The 15,380-nt window shown below is 52.6% G+C and overlaps 1 protein-coding gene across 1 annotated transcript in view; it reads left to right on the forward strand.

Annotated features, from left to right (window-relative positions):
- The window catches only part of LOC133357529 (unconventional myosin-VIIa-like), a 91,645-nt gene that overhangs the window by 47,156 nt on the left and 29,109 nt on the right, over nucleotides 1-15,380 (forward strand). Inside the window, 6 exon segments of the mRNA XM_061575500.1 lie at nucleotides 344-493; nucleotides 930-1,037; nucleotides 1,814-2,047; nucleotides 4,468-4,611; nucleotides 6,242-6,348; nucleotides 14,004-14,130. Coding sequence (XP_061431484.1) covers nucleotides 344-493; nucleotides 930-1,037; nucleotides 1,814-2,047; nucleotides 4,468-4,611; nucleotides 6,242-6,348; nucleotides 14,004-14,130 — 870 coding nt within the window.

Here is a 15,380-nt window from a genome sequence, read left to right on the forward strand (position 1 = left end):
ATACCAGGCGAGGTAATTCACATTTCGCCACTGTGGCATCCCTAAATCGATCAGCCACAATCCCCAAGGCATGCAATGAACACAACCGTGACTTCATCGCTCCACACCTCCCGATTCGCTCGGTTGGCTATGCACGGTGCAAAAGAGGTTCGACATCCGCACGCTGCTAAAGTCGCCAGTTGTAACGTTAAAGGGAAGAGCCTGGTGGCCTGTCAACAGCCTGCTCCACCCATTCTTCCTGACACCCGACCGGTGGAATTGAACTCGTGAGTTCCTCCGTCGCTCTAACCGAACCCCGTCGCCCCGCGTCTCCCTCCCCCCGCGTCTCCCTCCCCCCACTCAGATCAAGCTGGGCCTGGCCCGGCTGCAAGCGGTGGTGCAGAGCCGCAAACTGGTGCTGCAGTTCTCCCGCACGCGCCGCGCCGCCGTCGTCATCCAGGCTCACGCGCGCGGCCTCATCGCTCGCCGGCGCTATCGGCTCCATAAAACCCAGGTGAGGGGCCGGGAAGGCCCAGCCGCCTAGCCGCTACCCCCCCCCCCCCCCCCCCCCAGGGGACGACCGGCCAGCGGGCCTATGCCAGGCTTCTCCCTTCGCAGGCCCAGCCGGGTACGGGTAGGGTACGGGTATCGGGTACCTGATTGCGACCTCTGGGATAAAGCCATGTTGCAGGCGCGGGTGGGTTGATTCTAGGAACTTGAATTGTGAGAAGAGACAAGACGTTGGGAAATGAGTGACAAACGGTTACTCACCAGTGACTCCCGGCCTACCCGTACCCGGCCGCACCAGGGTCGCAAACGGGTACCCGTACTCGTACCCGGCCGGGTACGGGTAGCCGGGTATCGGGTAGGGTACGGGTATCGGGTACCCGGTTGCGACCTCTGACCGTCGCTGGCTCTGAACTGTGAATGTGGCCAACGTTGCGGTGCAGGGTCTGCCCATGGTCCAGGAGGAATTCAAGGAGGACATGGACCTGGACAGGAACGAAGACAAAATGCTGGACGAGATCTTCGGCTTCTTGGGACTCACCGCCATGGAGGTGCCGTTGCAAGCTCGCTCGCACGCTCACTCACACACAGAGACGGAGATGACTTCCCCTATAGACCGTGTAGCTTGCAAGGGGCAAGCGCTGTTAGGATAATAGCAAACCTACGAAGGCCGGCAGGGCGCACGTAGGGGGGGTGGGTGGCCAGCACCACGCCCGGCCGCCTTTGTCTCCCCAGTGACGGTGTTTACTACACACCGCGCAAGGTACTTATTTGAAGCTGGGTCGACCCAGGGGAGACCCCGTGACCGGTTCAGATAATCGTCACCGGTGCATTGGCCGTGAGCGGGATTCGAACTTGGGTCGCCGTGTTCGTAGCGCAGCTCGGTAACCACACTCGCTCGCTCGCTCATTCATTTAAGACTGAGTTTCCACTCGTTTAAGCAACGGCCACCACCACCACCACCCTCTCTCCCCACCGCCACCACCACCACTCTCCCTGCCACCATCACCACCACTCTCTCCTCTCTCCCCACCGCCACCACCACCACTCTCCCCTCTCTCGCCCCGGCACCACCACTCTCTCTCCCCACCGCCACCACCACCACCACCACTCTCTCCTCTCTCCCCACCGCCACCACCACCACTACTCTCTCCTCTCTCTCCACCGCCACCACCACCACCACTCTCCACTCTCCCCTCTCTCTCCCCGCCACCACCACCACCACCACTCTCTCCTCTCTCCCCACCGCCACCACCACCACCACTCTCTCTCCCTGCCAGCAGCACTCTCCCCTTTCTTTCCCCCGCCACCACCACCACCCCGCCAGGAAATGGACCACGTCGGCATGGACATGACGACGGACTTGGATGAGGACCTGGGGCAACGTGGTGATGACGACGACGACGACGACGAGGAGGAGAAGCGACGCCGCGGCGAGCTCCGGGACTACACCTTCGCCAAGTTCGCCGCAGTCAACTTCCAGGGCAGCTCCACGCACACGCACGAGAGGCGACTGCTGCGGGTGCCGCTGCTCCACCACCAGGACGAGACGGACAGGCGGGTGGGTTCTACACTCCGGGGACTCCTCTGCTTACGAAACAAATCGACTTACGAACTTTCAGAGTCACGTAGAATGGAAATAATAAAATAATAAAAATAAAACATAATTAAATAATTCTCACGACGTTTCGGCCACAACGCAAGCAGCCGTTCTCAGGTGAAGACCAGGTCTGTCGAGAAGACAGACTCTGTCAGACAGACATCGTCTGTTTACCAAAAGAACCAAGAAGATGAATCCCTGCAGTCAAGAAAGCTTTAAATCGAAATTTGAACTTTCAGAGGTTACGAGCAAAGCCGGTCCGTGTGTCCAGTTGCCCGTTCGGAAACCGAGAGTCGTAAGTTCATACCGCCGCGCAATAGATGGCGGTGATGGCATCTACATCTGCAGAACGTGAAGAACCAGTGGCATCTAGATCTGCAGAACGTGAAGAACTGGTGGCATCTAGATCTGCAGAACGTGAAGAACCAGTGGCATCTAGATCTGCAGAACGTGAAGAACCAGTGGCATCTAGATCTGCAGAACGTGAAGAACCAGTGGCATCTAGATCTGCACAACATGAAGAACCGGTGGCATCTACGTCCACAGGAGATTATACACCTTTTAAAGCCAAACCCCGTATTTAGTGTACACGCCGTACAGCGTGTTTGGAATCGACAGGCGTAAATTTGTACTTACGAACAATTCGACCTATGAACAGACCTCTGCAACCGAACTCGTTCGTAAGTAGTGGCGTTACCATATTTATCTAAATTTTCTGCTATAAATGTCCAAATGATGGGCCATTTTGTTGAGCTACGATTTGTGACCAGGTAGCTTTTGAAATGAACATTAATATCTCAGTGGGGCTTTGCCTGGGAGGATGGGGATGGTTTTAGTGTTGTATTTGTGTGTGTTTTGGTGATTAGTTCACCTGTCCTGTACTTCTCACTGCTATCGTGACCTTTCTTGCCAGTATCAATATGTAGTTTCAAGTTTCAAGTTTCATTTATTAGGTATAGCCCTGTGAGCCATTCGGCTCTTGAATCGGGTGCAACCGCAACAAACAAAAAAACTAAAACATGAACAAGAAAACATCTTAAAGTGACTATGTGCAAACAGAAAATCAAAGAAAAGACAGCAAAATATTGCAGAAAAATCACCGTACACCAACACTGTGTGCAGTGTTGGTGTACGGTAGTGGGTTCCACGGAGGCAGACATTTGTACATGGAGGCAACACGTTTACTACAAACCCCAACAGGGTAACTACATAAACTGCGTACCACTCGGGATAACTGACTACGTGGTAACTACCACGGAGCTAGACCACAACAAGGTCCCTATATAAACGGGTCAGGTCAGTAACGTACTGCCTGACCCATCATGTCGAACGAGCATCGCGGGTTGATTCCAGAAGACAGCCCAGAACGCTCCCGTGACTGCCCCTTTTATCCTCCTGGGCGTGGCCTCGCTCCGCCCTCGGCCACGCCTCCTTCGGGATCTGTTCCAGAAGGTTCTGTGGGACCTTACATCACCTATTCCCTTGGTCCCTTTCTGGCCCACGCCCTCATCCTATGCAGGCCACGTGCCCTCTTGGGTTCAGGGGTGGGGAACCTTTTTTCTGCCAAGGACCATTTGGATATCTATAACATCATTCGCGGGCCACACAAAATTACATTTATGTTGCTATGAAAAAAGCGCGTAGATTTCTTGAATTTCGAGTCGTGCGGTTGCCTTGGCAGGGCCAGAGCAAGTGATTCCGCGGGCCTTATACGGCCCGCGGGCCAGACGTTCCCCACCCCTGATCCTAGACCGTCACGTATGCCATACGTACTCTGGTGACAGAGAGAGGCTCTAAGACGCACAGTTGCACTCTACTCTCAGTAGCGGACGCAACGCCTTAGTGACTCAATATACGTCGCTACAAATATATAAGAATCGGTTCACCCTTTCTGGCAATAAGACAGGAGGTGTTAAGATGTTAAAACACCTTACAGAAACATTTTTCATACCGTGTGTATGTACCGCATGTGTGTCGTGTGTGTGTACCGTGTGTGTGCACCATGTGTATGCACCGTGTACGTGTGTGTACGTGTGTGTGTACCGTGTGTGTGTGTACGTGTGTGTGTACGTGTATGTACCGTGTGTGTGTGCGTGTGTGTGTGTGTGTAGGTACGTGTGTGTATGTACCGTGTGTGTGTGTGTGTACGTGTGTGTGTGTGTATGTACGTGTGTGTATGTACGTGTGTGTGTGTGTATGTACCGTGTGTGTGTATGTCCGTGTGTATGTACGTGTGTGTGTGTACGTGTGTGTGTGTGTATGTACGTGTGTGTATGTACGTGTGTGTGTGTGTATGTACCGTGTGTGTGTATGTCCGTGTGTATGTACGTGTGTGTGTGTACGTGTGTGTGTGTATGTACGTGTGTGTGCGTGACCCCCAGGCCAGCGTGGCCGTGTGGAGGATGGTGCTGCGCTTCATGGGAGATCTCCCCGAGCCGCAAGCCACGGGGGGTCAGGGGGCGCGTGACCCCAACCGTGACCCCAACCGCGTGTCCATCATCCGCGTCATCTACGAGAGCCTGCAGGTAGCGCACACACACAGCACACACACACACCACACACACACAGCACACACTCACCACACACACAGCACATACACACAGCACACCACACACACACATACAACCACACACTCACCACACACACAGCACATACACACAGCACACCACACACACACACAACCACACACTCACCACACACACAGCACATACACACACACACACCACACACACCACACACACAGCACACACACCACCCCACACACAGCACACCACACACACAGCACACCACACACCACACACACACCACACACACAACACAGCACACACACACCACACACACAGCACACACACACCACACCACACACACAACACACACCACACACACACACACACCACACCACACACACAGCACACCACACACACCCAGCACAGCATACACACACCACACACACAGCACAGCACACACACAGCACACCACACACACACCACACACACAACCACACGCTCACTAAACACACAGCACATACACACAGCACACACACAACCACACACAGCACACCACACACAGCACACACAGAGCGCACACACACACACCTAACACAGACCTAACACACACACACCGCACACACACACACACCTAACACATACACACCGCACACACACACCTAACACACACACACCGCACACACACACCTAAAACACACACACCGCACACACACACCCCTAACACACACACCGCACACACACACCTAAAACACACACACCGCACACACACACACACATCGCACACACACACACACCTAACACACACACCGCACACACACACACACCGCACACACACACACACCGCACACACACCTAACACACACACACCACACACACCTAACACACACACACACCACACACACACACACCTAACACACACACACACCACACACACCTAACACACACACCGCAACACACACCTAAAACACACACACCGCACACACACACACACCTAACACATACACACCTAACACACACACCGCACACACACACCTAAAACACACACACCGCACACACACACACATCGCACACACACACACCTAACACACACACCTAAAACACACACACCGCACACACACCGCACACACACCTAACACACACACACCACACACACCTAACACACACACACACCACACACACACCACACACACACACACCTAACACACACACACCCCACACACACCTAACACACACACCGCAACACACACCTAAAACACACACACCGCACACACACACACACCTAACACATACACACCTAACACACACACACCGCACACACACACCTAAAACACACACACCGCACACACACACACATCGCACACACACACACCTAACACACACCTAAAACACACACACCGCACACACACACACACCGCACACACACCTAACACACACACACCACACACACCTAACACACACACACCACACCACACACACCACACCACACACACACACCCCACACACACCCCACACATCACACACACCACACACACCACACGCACACAACACACCACACACCCCACACACACACACCACACACACACACCACACACACTGCACCGGTGTGGTGGTTCCTCAAGGCGACGATGCTCCACGTGGCTCTGCACAGAACCCGCGCGGAGCGAAGGGGACCGAGTGGCTGGAGGAGGCGCCGCTCAACAACCTCCAGAAGGTCCACTTCATCATCGGCTATGCCATCCTGCGGCCCGCGATCCGGTACGTGTGTATGTGTGTGTGTGTACGTGTGTGTGTGTGTACGTGTGTGTGTACGTGTGTGCGTGTGTGTACGTGTGTACGTGTGTGTGTGTGTACGTGTGTGTGTGTGTGTACCTGTGTGTGTGTGTGTACCTGTGTGTGTGTGTGTACCTGTGTGTGTGTGTGTACCTGTGTGTGTACGTGTGTACGTGTGTGTGTGTATGTGTGTGTGTGTACGTGTGTGTGTGCGTACGTGTGTACGTGTGTGTGTACCTGTGTGTGTGTGTACCTGTGTGTGTACGTGTGTGTGTGTACGTGTGTGTGTGTACGTGTGTGTGTGTACGTGTGTGTGTGTACGTGTGTGTGTGTACGTGTGTGTACGTATGCACGTGTGTGTGTGTACGTGTGTACGTGTGTGTGTGTACGTGTGTGTGTGTACGTGTGTGTACGTATGCACGTGTGTGTGTGTACGTATGCACGTGTGTGTACGTGTGTGTGTGTACGTGTGTGTGTGTACGTGTGTGTGTGTACGTGTGTGTGTGTACGTGTGTGTGTGTGTACGTGTGTGTGTGTGTGTACGTGTGTGTGTGTGTGTCTGTGTGTGTGTCTGTGTGTGTGTACGTGTACGTGTGTACGTGTGTGTGTGTACGTGTACGTGTGTGTGTGTACGTGTGTGTGTGTACGTGTGTGTGTGTGTGTACGTGTGTGTGTGTGTACGTGTGTGTATGCACGTGTGTGTGTGTACGTGTGTGTGTGTACGTGTGTGTCTACGTGTGTGTGTGTGTGTGTACGTGTGTGTGTGTACGTGTGTGTGTACGTGTGTACGTGTGTGTGTGTACGTGTGTGTGTGTACGTGTGTGTCTACGTGTGTGTGTGTGTACGTGTGTGTGTGTACGTGTGTGTCTACGTGTGTGTGTGTGTACGTGTGTGTGTATACGTGTGTGCGTGTGTACCTGTGTGTGTGTGTGTACCTGTGTGTGTGTGTGTACCTGTGTGTGTACGTGTGTGTGTACGCGTGTGTACGTGTGTGTGCACGTGTGTGTGTGTACGTGTGTGTGTGTGTACGTGTGTGTACGTGTGTGTGTGTACGTGTGTGTGTGTACGTGTGTACGTGTGTGTGTACGTGTGTGTACGTGTGTGTGCGTGTGTGTACGTGTGTGTGTACGTGTGTGTGTACGTGTGTGTACGTGTGTGTGTGTACGTGTGTGTGTGTGTACGTGTGTGTGTGTGTATACGTGTGTGCGTGTGTACCTGTGTGTGTGTGTGTGTACCTGTGTGTGTGTGTACCTGTGTGTGTACGTGTGTGTGTACGCGTGTGTACGTGTGTGACGTGTGTGTGTGTACGTGTGTGTGTGTGTACGTGTGTGTGTGTACGTGTGTGTGTGTACGTGTGTACGTGTGTGTGTACGTGTGTGTACGTGTGTGTGCGTGTGTGTACGTGTGTGTGTACGTGTGTGTGTACGTGTGTGTACGTGTGTGTACGTGTGTGTGTGTACGTGTGTGTGTGTACGTGTGTGTGTGTGTACGTGTGTGACGTGTGTACGTGTGTGTGTGTACGTGTGTGTGTGTGACGTGTGTACGTGTGTGTGTGTACGTGTGTGTGTGTGTACTTGTGTGTGTGTACGTGTGTGTACGTATGCACGTGTGTGTGTGTACGTGTGTACGTGTGTGTGTGTATGTGTGTGTGTGTACGTGTGTGTGTGTACGTGTGTGTGTGTACGTGTGTGTGTTCGGTGTGTGTGGTGTGTGTGTGTGGGGTGTGTACGTGTGTGTGTGTACGTGTGTGTGTGTGTACGTGTGTGTGTGTACGTGTGTGTGTACGTGTGTGTGTACGTGTGTGTGTGTACGTGTGTACGTGTGTGTGTACGTGTGTACGTGTTGTGCGTACGTGTGTGTGTGTACGTGTGTGTGTGTACGTGTGTGTGTACGTGTGTGTGTGTACGTGTGTGTGTGTACGTGTGTGTGTGTGTACGTGTGTGTGTACGTGTGTGTGTACGTGTGTGTGTGTACGTGTGTGTACGTGTGTACGTGTGTGTGTACGTGTGTGTGTGTACGTGTGTGTGTACGTATGCACGTGTGTGTACGTGTGTGTGTACGTGTGTGTACGTGTGTACGTGTGTGTGTACGTGTGTATGTGTACGTGTGTACGTGTGTGTGTGTGTGTGTACGTGTGTGTGTACGTGTGTGTGTGTGCGTGTGTGTGTACGTGTGTGTGTACGTGTGTATGTGTACGTGTGTGTGTGTGTGTACGTGTGTGTGTGTACGTGTGTGTGTGTACGTGTGTGTGTGTGTACGTGTGTGTGTGTACGTGTGTGTGTACGTGTGTGTGTGTACGTGTGTGCGTGTGTGTGTGTACGTGTGTGTGTACGTGTGGTGTACGTGTGTGTACGTATGCACGTGTGTGTGTGTACGTGTGTACGTGTGTGTGTGTACGTGTGTGTTGGTACGTGTGTGTGTGTACGTGTGTGTGTGTGTACGTGTGTGTGTGTGTACGTGTGTGTACCTGTGTGTGTGTGTGTACGTGTGCGCGTGTGTGTACGTGTGTGTGTACGTGTGTGTGTGTACGTGTGTGTGTGTGTACGTGTGTGTGTGTGTGCGTGTGTGTGTACCTGTGTGTGTGTACGTGTGTGTGTGTACGTGTGTGTGTGTACGTGTGTGTGTGTACGTGTGTGTGTGTGTACGTGTGTGTGTGTACGTGTGTGTACGTGTGTGTGTGTACGTGTGTGTGTGTACGTGTGTGTGTGTGTACGTGTGTGTGTGTACGTGTGTGTGTACGTGTGTACGTGTGTGTGTGTACGTATGCACGTGTGTGTACGTGTGTACGTGTGTGTGTACGTGTGTGTACGTGTGTACGTGTGGTGTACGTGTGTGTGTGTACGTGTGTGTACGTATGCACGTGTGTGTACGTGTGTACGTGTGTGTGTGTACGTGTGTGTGTGTACGTGTGTGTGTACGTGTGTGCGTGTGTGTGTGTACGTGTGTGTGTGTGTACGTGTGTGTGTACGTGTGTGTGTGTGTACGTGTGTGTGTACGTGTGTGTGTGTACGTGTGTGTGTGTACGTGTGTACGTGTGTGTGTTCGGTGTGTGTGTTAGGTGTGTGTGGGGTGTGTGTGTGGGGTGTGTGTGCTAGGTGTGTGTGTGCGGTGTGTGTGTTTTAGGTGTGTGTGCGGTGTGTGTGTGTTAGGTGTGTGTGTGTGCGGTGTGCGGTGTGTGTGTGTTAGGTGTGTGTGCTGTGTGTGGTGTGCTCTGTGTGTGCTGTGTGCTGTGTGTGTGGTGTGCTGTATGTGTGTGTGTGGTGTGCTGTGTGTGTGGTGTGTGTATGTGCTGTGTGTGTATGTGCTGTGTGTTTGGTGAGCATGTGGTTGTGTGTGTGGTGTGTGTGTGGTGTGCTGTGCTGTGTGTGTTGTACGTGTGTGTGTGTACGTGTGTGTGTGTGTACGTGTGTGTACGTGTGTGTGTGTGTACGTGTGTGTGTGTGTACGTGTGTGTGTGTACGTGTGTGTGTACGTGTGTGTGTGTACGTGTGTGTGTGTACGTGTGTGTGTGTGTGTACCTGTGTGTGTGTACGTGTGTGTGTGTACGTGTGTGTGTGTACGTGTGTACGTGTGTGTGTTCGGTGTGTGTGTTAGGTGTGTGTGGTGTGTGTGTGTGGGGTGTGTGTGCTAGGTGTGTGTGTGCGGTGTGTGTGTTTTAGGTGTGTGTGCGGTGTGTGTGTGTTAGGTGTGTGTGTGTGCGGTGTGCGGTGTGTGTGTGTTAGGTGTGTGTGCTGTGTGTGGTGTGCTCTGTGTGTGCTGTGTGCTGTGTGTGTGGTGTGCTGTATGTGTGTGTGTGGTGTGCTGTGTGTGTGGTGTGTGTATGTGCTGTGTGTGTATGTGCTGTGTGTTTGGTGAGCATGTGGTTGTGTGTGTGGTGTGTGTGTGGTGTGCTGTGCTGTGTGTGTGTACGTGTGTGTGTGTACGTGTGTGTACGTGTGTGTACGTGTGTGTGTGTGTACGTGTGTACGTGTGTGTGTGTGTACGTGTGTGTGTGTACGTGTGTGTGTACGTGTGTGTGTGTACGTGTGTGTGTGTGTACCTGTGTGTGTGTACGTGTGTGTGTGTACGTGTGTGTGTGTACGTGTGTGTGTACGTGTGTGTGTGTACGTGTGTGTGTACGTGTGTGCGTGTGTGTACGTGTGTGTGTGTACGTGTGTGTGTGTACGTGTGTGTGTGTGTACGTGTGTGTGTGTGTACGTGTGTGTGTGTACGTGTGTGTGTGTACGTGTGTGTGTGTACGTGTGTGTGTGTACGTGTGTGTGTGTACGTGTGTATGTGTGTGTGTGTACGTGTGTGTGCGTGTGTGTATGTGTGTGTGTGTACGTGTGTGTGTGTGTGTGTACGTACGTGTGTGTGTACGTGTGTGTGTGTACGTGTGTGTGTACGTGTGTGTGTACGTGTGTGTGTGTACGTGTGTGTGTGTACGTGTGTGTACGTGTGTGTGCGTGTGTGTACGTGTGTGTGTGTACGTGTGTGTGTGTACGCGTGTGTGTGTGTACGCGTGTGTACGTGTGTGTACGTGTGTGTGTGTACGTGTGTGTGTGTGTGCTGAGCATTTCTGTGAGGTCCTGGGGGAGGGAAATTCTCTCAGCCAGGAAAACATCATGGCACAAAGTGGGGATAACCCTGCTGAGGCTGCGGTGCCTCAAATATTGGAAGAGGTCACCCCCTGTGAGTGGCTGGCTGAGGTTCCAGCTGTTGAGGAAGTACTGAGGGCGATCCGGAGTCTGAGACCAGGGAAGGCACCGGGCAGAGATGATCTCCCAAGCGAAATGCTGAGGGAGGGTGGCGTTTGTGCACAGACTGCCCTATATGACATCATAACAACAGTCTGGACCACTGGACGGGTTCCGCAGGACTGGAAGGATGCCCTGGTGGTCCCCCTCTTTAAGAAGGGGGACCGCACAGACTGTAACAACTACAGGGGCATCTCACTCCTCAGTGTGCCGGGTAAGGTCCTGGCAAGGATTATTCAACATCGCCTTGCTAGGCACGCTGAGGAGGGGCTTGCGGAGCCCCAATGCGGTTTCAGGAAAGGGCGGTCCTGCACAGATGCCATATTTTCTGTCCGTCTGCTACAGCAGAGGTGTAGGGAATTCCAAAAAGACCTACATCTCTGCTTTATTGACCTGGTCAAGGCCTATGATACCATCAGTAGGACTGGACTCTGGGTTGTTCTTCGTGCTTTCGGAGTCCCTGACCCTCTGCTCACGATCATTAAGGACCTTCATGATGGTGAGCGGGCCCGGGTAAAACTACGTGGCCGGGAGTCGGAGCCTTTCCCTGTACACCTTGGGGTGCGACAGGGATGTCCTCTGGCTCCCACATTATTTAACATCTATTTTGACCGCGTAGTTCGTGAAGCCTTCAATAGCTGTACCGGGGGAATTTCCGTTTGGTACAGATATAATGGGAGGCTGATCGACGCCCGGGTGCGATCAAGGGATGGCTCCCTATTGGTCAACCACGTTATGTATGCCGATGATTTGGTAATAGCTGCTCATTCAGAAGAGGAGTTGGAGGCGCTGCTGCTGGGACTGGAGCGTGCCACTAAGAGGTGGGGCCTTACCATCAGCCCCACCAAAACCAAGCACCTGCCTGGGTATTTTGTACCATCGGACACTCCACCCCCACAACTCCCAATTGGTGATGGGGCAGTTGTGGAGAGAGTGGAGAGTTTCCCATACCTGGGCAGTGTGCTTATGACTGGCTCCAGTCTATCAGCAGAGGTCTCACTCCGAATCAGTCGAGCGGCAATATCTTTTCATCGGTTGCGTAACGCTGTGTGGAAGCTACCTGGTCTGTCGCTCCGCACGAAGCTTCAGGTCTTCTCGGCCACGGTCATTCCCTCCCTTCTCTACGCTTGCGAGACGTGGACCCCCCTGGTGGAGCATCTTCGCCGGTTGGAAACATTTAGGCTGGCCTGCCTACGATCCATCCTGGGTTTAACCAGGCTGGATTGTGTGAGGAGCTCACAAATCCTTGAAAGATCTGGGCAAAGTCCCATCAGTGAGCTCCTCCGGCAGGCAAGGCTGCGTTGGCTGGGTCATGTAGCCCGCATGCCCAGCCACCGCATGCCTAAACAGCTTTTGTTCGGCCGGATCGAGGGGGCTAGACGGGCGCGGCACGGGCTGGAGAAGAGATGGAGTGATGTGGTACAGGAGGACGTGGAGCTGAGTGGACTTGCCGATGACTGGTACCAGCGGTGTCAAGATCGGCCTCAGTGGAGGAGGCTCGTGAAGGACGCTACTGGGCAGTTGGAGGCAGTCGCCCTCCAACAACAACGGAGGGCGGAGGAGCGACGCTCACAACAACGAGCGGAGCGCCGGGTGGCTAAAGCACAGCAAGTTGGCACAGTAGGGGGCACAGGTGGTGCATCAGCCAGTCATCTCGCGCATCTCGGTCAGTCGACCAGTGGCACCTGGGTCTGCCCCGTGACCTCCTGCCAGCGGGCTTTCGACACTTCACGTGGCCTCAAGGTGCACTTGGCCTGGCACAAGCATCGTGGTGACGTCACCGCCACTTAGTGGCGAATGGCGGTTGTTGTGTTGTGTTGTGTGTACGTGTGTGTGCGTGTGTGTACGTGTGTGTACGTGTGTGTGTGTACGTGTGTGTATGTACGTGTGTACGTGTGTGTGTTCGGTGTGTGTGTTAGGTGTGTGTGGTGTGTGTGTGTGGGGTGTGTGTGCTAGGTGTGTGTGTGCGGTGTGTGTGTTTTAGGTGTGTGTGCGGTGTGTGTGTGTGTTAGGTGTGTGTGTGTGCGGTGTGTGTGTGTTAGGTGTGTGTGCTGTGTTAGGTGTGTGTGCTGTGTGTGGTGTGCTCTGTGTGTGCTGTGTGCTGTGTGTGTGGTGTGCTGTATGTGTGTGTGTGGTGTGCTGTGTGTGTGGTGTGTGTGTATGTGCTGTGTGTGTATGTGCTGTGTGTTTGGTGAGCATGTGGTTGTGTGTGTGGTGTGTGTGTGGTGTGCTGTGCTGTGTGTGTGTACGTGTGTGTGTACGTGTGTGTGTACGTGTGTGTGTGTGTACGTGTGTGTGTGTACGTGTGTGTGTGTACGTGTGTGTGTACGTGTGTGTGTGTACGTGTGTGTGTGTGTACGTGTGTGTGTGTACGTGTGTATGTGTACGTGTGTGTACGTGTGTGTGTGTACGTGTGTGTGTGTACGTGTGTGTGTGTATGTGTGTGTACGTGTGTGTGTGTACGTGTGTGTGTGTACGTGTGTGACGAGCGGTGGTGTAGCGGTTAGCGCGCTGCGCTATGAACCTGGCGACCCGGGTTCGATTCCCGCTCACGGCTAACACCAGTGACGATTATCTGAACCGGTCCTAGGTCGACTCAGCCTTAAATGAGTACCTGGTGCGGTGTGTAAAAAAAAACATTGCCACAAAGGCGGCCGGGTGTGGTGCTGGCCACCCACCCCCTCGTGTGCCGTGCCGGCCTTCATAGGTGCTCGCTAACAGCACTTGCCCTTAGTCTGTTAAGTCTATACGGGGGATCTTTGTCTGTGTGCTCCCTCACAGCGCTTGCCCCGACAGTCTGTCCAGGTTATACCGGGGGGGGGGGGATCTTTGTCTTTGTGCTCGCTAACAGCGCTTGCCCGCAAGGCTATACCGGAGTGAATCTTTGTCTTTGGCGTGCGCCAGGGATGAGATCTACTGCCAGATCTGCAAGCAGATCGGCGACAATCTGATCCGCAGCAGCTACGCCCGCGGCTGGATTCTCCTCTCCCTCTGCCTCGGCTGCTTCCCTCCCTCCGACAACTTCAGCAAGGTGCCGCTCACCAACCACCTGAGATGTTTACTCTCTCGCCTGGTGCGCAGGAGGTCGTGGAGTTTGCGTGTCTCTCTCTCTCTCTCTCCCCGTGGTCGCGTGGATTTTTCTCCGGGTCCTCCGTTTTTGTTCCCTCCCACGTTTAGAATCGGCGTCCTGCGCGTTTTCCGAATTGTTTAGCTGCTGCTGTGAATGTCTACGTGGTGATGATTATGCTGATGATTAGGCCACTTCGTTGGGCCATCATTCGTGATGGCATCTCAGTCGGGGCCTTGCCCTGGTAAGATAACAAAAAAAAAATCCGACCCGATATAAAAAAAAAATTGTTTGCTACTTTTTTTGTTGTTTCAAGTTGAAGAATGATTCTCACATATTCTTTGGTTCTTTCGGTAAAGTCACGATGGTGAAAATTAAATGAAAATAACTAAATCACGACGTTTTGGAGGCAACACAGCAAAAACATTTTTGCTGTGGTTGTCCCACCTGATGACGGAGGCTTGTGTTGCCTCCGAAACGTCGTGAATTAGTTATTTTAATTTTATTTTCACCTACGTGACTTTACCGAAAGAACCAAAGAGTATGGAGCATTGCAGTCACGAAAACTTAAAATCTAGAATGATTCTCACAAGCGCATTTTTTCTAGCGATTAGAAATGAACTCGAGACTGCGTGGAGCAACATCAGGACAAGGTGCAGACTGTGGGAGTACCAATCCAGAAAGTAAAATAGTCGATTCCTTGCAAAAAGCTTAATCTATTTGGTGTTCGAACATCTGAACACCTTCTATTCTTAGGTTTTTCGGTAAAGTCACGTAGGTCAACCAGTGTATATACAAGGACTGTTTTCTTGGAATTTCTCTTACTTGATACAGCTATCGTGCTGTGACGGTTCCACCTGAAGACGGAAGCTTGTGTTGCCTCCGAAACGTCGTGATTTTTATTTTATTTTTATTTAACTTTTATTAATTAAATTTTTTACCTACGTGACGTTACCGAAAAAACCTAAGAATATGAATCCTTGCAGTCACGAAAGCTTCAAATCTAGAATCTGAACACCTGTTTTATTGCCAGAAAGGGGTAAAAACCCATTCTTATTTTTCAATTAAAGTCTAGTTTTAGTTAAGACTTCTCTCACCAGATGCTCACCACCCACCTTAAACTGCTGCCAGTGACTCGCCGTGGTGGTTTGTGAATGTCGCGGTCCGTATAAGCATCGTTTTATTTCGGTTTCAAATTGCCCAGAAATCGTCAA

The sequence above is a fragment of the Lethenteron reissneri genome, chromosome 58, assembly GCF_015708825.2.
Source record: "Lethenteron reissneri isolate LAM-NWPU_2019-01 chromosome 58, ASM1570882v1, whole genome shotgun sequence".
Taxonomy (NCBI): domain Eukaryota; kingdom Metazoa; phylum Chordata; class Hyperoartia; order Petromyzontiformes; family Petromyzontidae; genus Lethenteron; species Lethenteron reissneri.